This window comes from Saccostrea cucullata, unplaced genomic scaffold (assembly GCF_032062105.1).
Source record: "Saccostrea cucullata isolate Sc308-1 unplaced genomic scaffold, CSIRO_AGI_Scuc_v1 ctg1359, whole genome shotgun sequence".
In the NCBI taxonomy this organism is placed as follows: Eukaryota; Metazoa; Mollusca; class Bivalvia; order Ostreida; family Ostreidae; genus Saccostrea; species Saccostrea cuccullata.
Window position 1 is genome coordinate 229,918 of NW_026927654.1, and position 4,004 is coordinate 233,921.

Sequence of the window (4,004 nt, forward strand, 5' to 3'; positions counted from 1 at the left end):
TAATCGAAAGTAAAGAGATTGTGAGCCATTTCTACCGATGTCCGGCATGTGCTTGCCGTATAAAAAATTCTCGTGTAACTTTATTAGATGTGATGTGAATAATGTAAATATTTTGTCAAACTGGATTTATTTTTGAGTGGTGTTTTGGTGGCGCACATTGCAGTGATATTGGCATTGCTATTTAAACAACCTGAGATACACAAATTAGATATGGAAACTATACGAAGTGCGGAGACTCCTAGGGCCCCCCGAAATTCAGTGCGAAGAAATTTGTTGACGGAATTTGAGGAAGCGGAAACTCCAATTTCTCGTACACCCGACTTTGATTTACGTACTCCGGGAACGGAGGTGCAATTGACACCCGAAGTCGAACGTCCTAAGGGATGGGGAAATTTGTTAAAATTCTGGATATATGTGAGTTCACTGTGTGTTTCAGTGATAGCTGTGATTTACAAATTTTTCCCTGGCGAATTTTTGTGTTGGATTACTCGAGAATTCATACTCATGACAGGATCCATTCTGGGATGCATTGTGATAGGAAGTGTAATTTGGAAACTATGTGCCAACCGAGAACGCAACATAGAGGAATCCGGACAGCCTGTATCTAGTACTGTGCGAGGAAGTCAAACTCGACCGAGAGCGAGCAGAGGAAACAGATTTTTTCACATGTCGCACATGTTTCTAGCCAATCACCGGATATTATTAATATTCCTGTGAAACGAGTTTTTAAGGGAGATGGATCCACTATTTGGAGTGAATTCATTCGATACTTAGAGAATGTGGCAAGTTTGAATCAGTGGTCAGAGCAGCGCATGAGACGCATTCTTTTAACATTTTTAAGGGATTAAGCTGAAGCGTTTGCTTATGGACTTCCGTAAAATACTTTGGGACAGTACAAGTCATTGAAAGAGGCATTAAATCAGAGATTTGGGCATACAGCGCTTAAGGAAAGTTATATAGCTGAAGCTAAGCTGCGCAGGAAACAGGACAAAGAAACATTCCGGGATTTCGGACAGGCCATTCAGGACTTGCATCTTCGTGCTTACCTCGAGAACAAAGAGTATGTAATGGAAAGCTCAATGAAAACATTCCTGGATAACTGTAGCGATAATGACGACTTCCGCCTTGCAGAAAAGCGAACACGCCCAAGAACTTTAGACGAAGCTGTTACAGCTGCTATGCAAGAAGAGTGCATACATTTTACCGAAAATAAAAAGCCCCATGTGAAGAAAGAATACCAACCACAGGTGTACACAGTAACTGATAAACGGTACTTTGGTAACAAAACATTAACTAAAAATGTCGATCATACGGTGAAAAGATGTTTTAAGTGTAACTCGTCTCAGCATCTAATGAGAAATTGTCCAAAGAATAGGCTATCGGAAAACAAAGGCAACCAAGATGTCAGTATACCCGGAACAGGAAGTGTCAAATATTCCGGAGATGGAAGTCAGCGGTTAAACTCGAATCGACCGAGGTAGTAGGCCATGCGTCGGTCACCGCACAAAATAGGCCTAATACAGAAAATTACAGCGTCATGTTTCATGTTCTGAAACTCAAACAGATGCTGTAACGCACAAAGATTTCGGAGTTAAAGCGGATGTGCAGAGTAAAATGACTGAAGATCTAGTGAAATCTGGTATGAAAGTTAGCGGATTAGTGGAAGGCACTCCGTTGGACTGGAAAATCAACAAAGGTGTGGTGAATACGTTTATCACAGAGGAAGTGTATTATAGTATTCTTCCATTAGATAGACCTGTATTGGAGCTAGTGCGAAAGAAATTCAAAACTGCTGATGGAAGGGAGTTGAAAACAATTGGAACTGCAAAAATGATTCTTACTTTCGGAGGTATGAATGTTTATTTTCGCGTTTTCGTGGGAGGCGTTCAGTGTAATTTGCTTGGACAGGATTTTATGACAAAATTTCAAGGGCAGTGGAATTATGATAATAATAGCCTAAGTTTGAGCTTGGGAATTGCCAGCTCAAGTGAGGAAATCGAACAAAGCTGCCTGGTAGTGTCTGTGGGAAATAGCGTTATTCCACCTAAGCATGAGGCTGTGTTAAAGTCAAAAGTGAATTCCAGGACCAATATCAAAGAAGGAATATTAGTGCCGATTGAACAATTTGTTCATAGTCATGGACTGACTGTTGCGCATACATTAGTGAACGCGGAAAATGGCGTTGTGTATGTGCGAGTATTTAATCCCGGGAATAGTGAAATTTATGTGAAGACAAATACGGAAATTGCATTATTAGCACCAGTGAGTTGTGTTTGTGATTCATTTCCATGGAGTGATGTGTGTAATGTGCGAACCGGAAGTGTGTCCGATGAACTTTGGGATTTTCTATGTGATGTGTTTCAACAAGGATATGAAAACCTGTCAGAAGAACAAGCAATGGAATTCAGAAAGTTTTTACTAGGACGTAAATCCGTTTTTGCTGATCCTAAAATGCCTACGGAGCGCGCAAGAAAAAGGAGAACATCGTATCAATCTTAGTGACGACAGCCCATTTAAAGATCGAGTGAGAAGAGTTCCTATATTCAAACGAGATATATTAGATGCTGAAATTGAAAAGTTGCTGAAACAAGGATTGTTCGAGAAATCAAATAGCCCCTGGTCCTTTCCACTTGTTTTGGTACAAAAGAAAGATAAATCATGGAGATTACGTGTGGATTATAGGCGACTGAATGCACAGATAATTAAGGATGCATACCCTATCCCGAGAATTGTCGATGATCTCGACCCATTAGCTGGATCGAGATGGTTTACCTCGCTGGATCTTAACATGGCTTACCACCACATTCCAATGAGGGAAGAAGCCGAGTTGAGGATGACCAGAAGAGGACAGAAACTTAGGAGACCAGCCAGATTCAGAGACTAACTAGTTATAGTTTATTTTCAATGCGAATGGCTTAACCAGTTCTAGTTTATTTTCAGTGCGAATGGCTGTCTGTGACCAATGCGGAATTCAACTTAATTCAATTAGTGCGTTAAACCAACACAAGAAAGAACAACATTCTTCAAGAATCCAGATTGTGAAGTGTAATTTTTGCCAACAACCTTTTGGTAGACTTTTTAATCTACGAAGACATTTGTGTAATGTACATAGACTAACTATGGAACAGGCTAAGACTGAAATGACCAAGTGTGACAGGACAGAGATGACGCACGACACGATGAGTGAGTCGAGGAAACCGGTGTATGTGACAGTTCTCAGTGACCAGTATAGTGACATTTTTCCTGAGGAAGCGTGTGAACTGGAGTACGAGAACGTATCAGACGAAGAAGAGTTGGAAAAGATGGTGACCGACCCTAACCCGGAAGATCGCGACATCCTGTCTGTGAGTTCGTCATTACTGGAGGACATTATGCGCGAGGATCCTGCAGTAAATGTTGATGACTTTCTGTGCGGGGATAGCGACTTCGAATTTCGGGGAGAGGACCGCGAACAATACATGGAGGATGAAGAATATGAGACACCGGTGCCGACAGAGGATAGTGACATGGACACTACAAATGAAACCGGAAGTGCCTCAGAGACGACCGTGATTTCGTTAACCCTAATAAAGATTGAGACTGTGTATCCGGATGGTACATCAGAAGTTGTGCGAAACACCTCCATCGCGCATTCGAGAAATGTGGACCCAGTGAATGTGGACTTTGCCAACATTGCGATGGAAATAATCACCGAAGTGCCACATCACTTTAATAATCGCCATGTGCGAGTAGTGAACTCAGTGAACTCCACTTTGTGATTTTTATTCAGGATACTGGAAACTAGAACAATTGTGCCATTTCATTTCATTATGTAAATATGACATTTTGTAAATATTTGACTGTAATTGAACGTGTTTTATCATTATCATTTATGCGTTTGAAAATGTTTTATATTTGTATGTACATAATCTTGAGCGGAGTCAAAAATCTTAGGCGGGGGAAGTTGTTACGTATTCTTATGTCAGTCTTTTTCTAAATTCATTATGTTAAATGCTTATTTAATA

General features: G+C 40.7%; 1 protein-coding gene across 1 annotated transcript; it reads left to right on the top strand.

The window, feature by feature from the left end:
• The first annotated feature begins 3,119 nt into the window (after positions 1 to 3,119).
• LOC134275122 (uncharacterized) lies at positions 3,120 to 3,758 on the top strand. The gene has a single exon (XM_062757364.1). The coding sequence runs from the start codon at positions 3,120 to 3,122 to the stop codon at positions 3,756 to 3,758; it is 639 nt and encodes a 212-aa protein (XP_062613348.1).
• The last annotated feature ends 246 nt before the right edge of the window (positions 3,759 to 4,004 follow it).

Excerpts from the sequence above, each read along its gene's own strand:
- LOC134275122 (XM_062757364.1), top strand. The coding sequence starts at position 3,120 with ATGGAACAGGCTAAGACTGAAATGACCAAGTGTGACAGGACAGAGATG.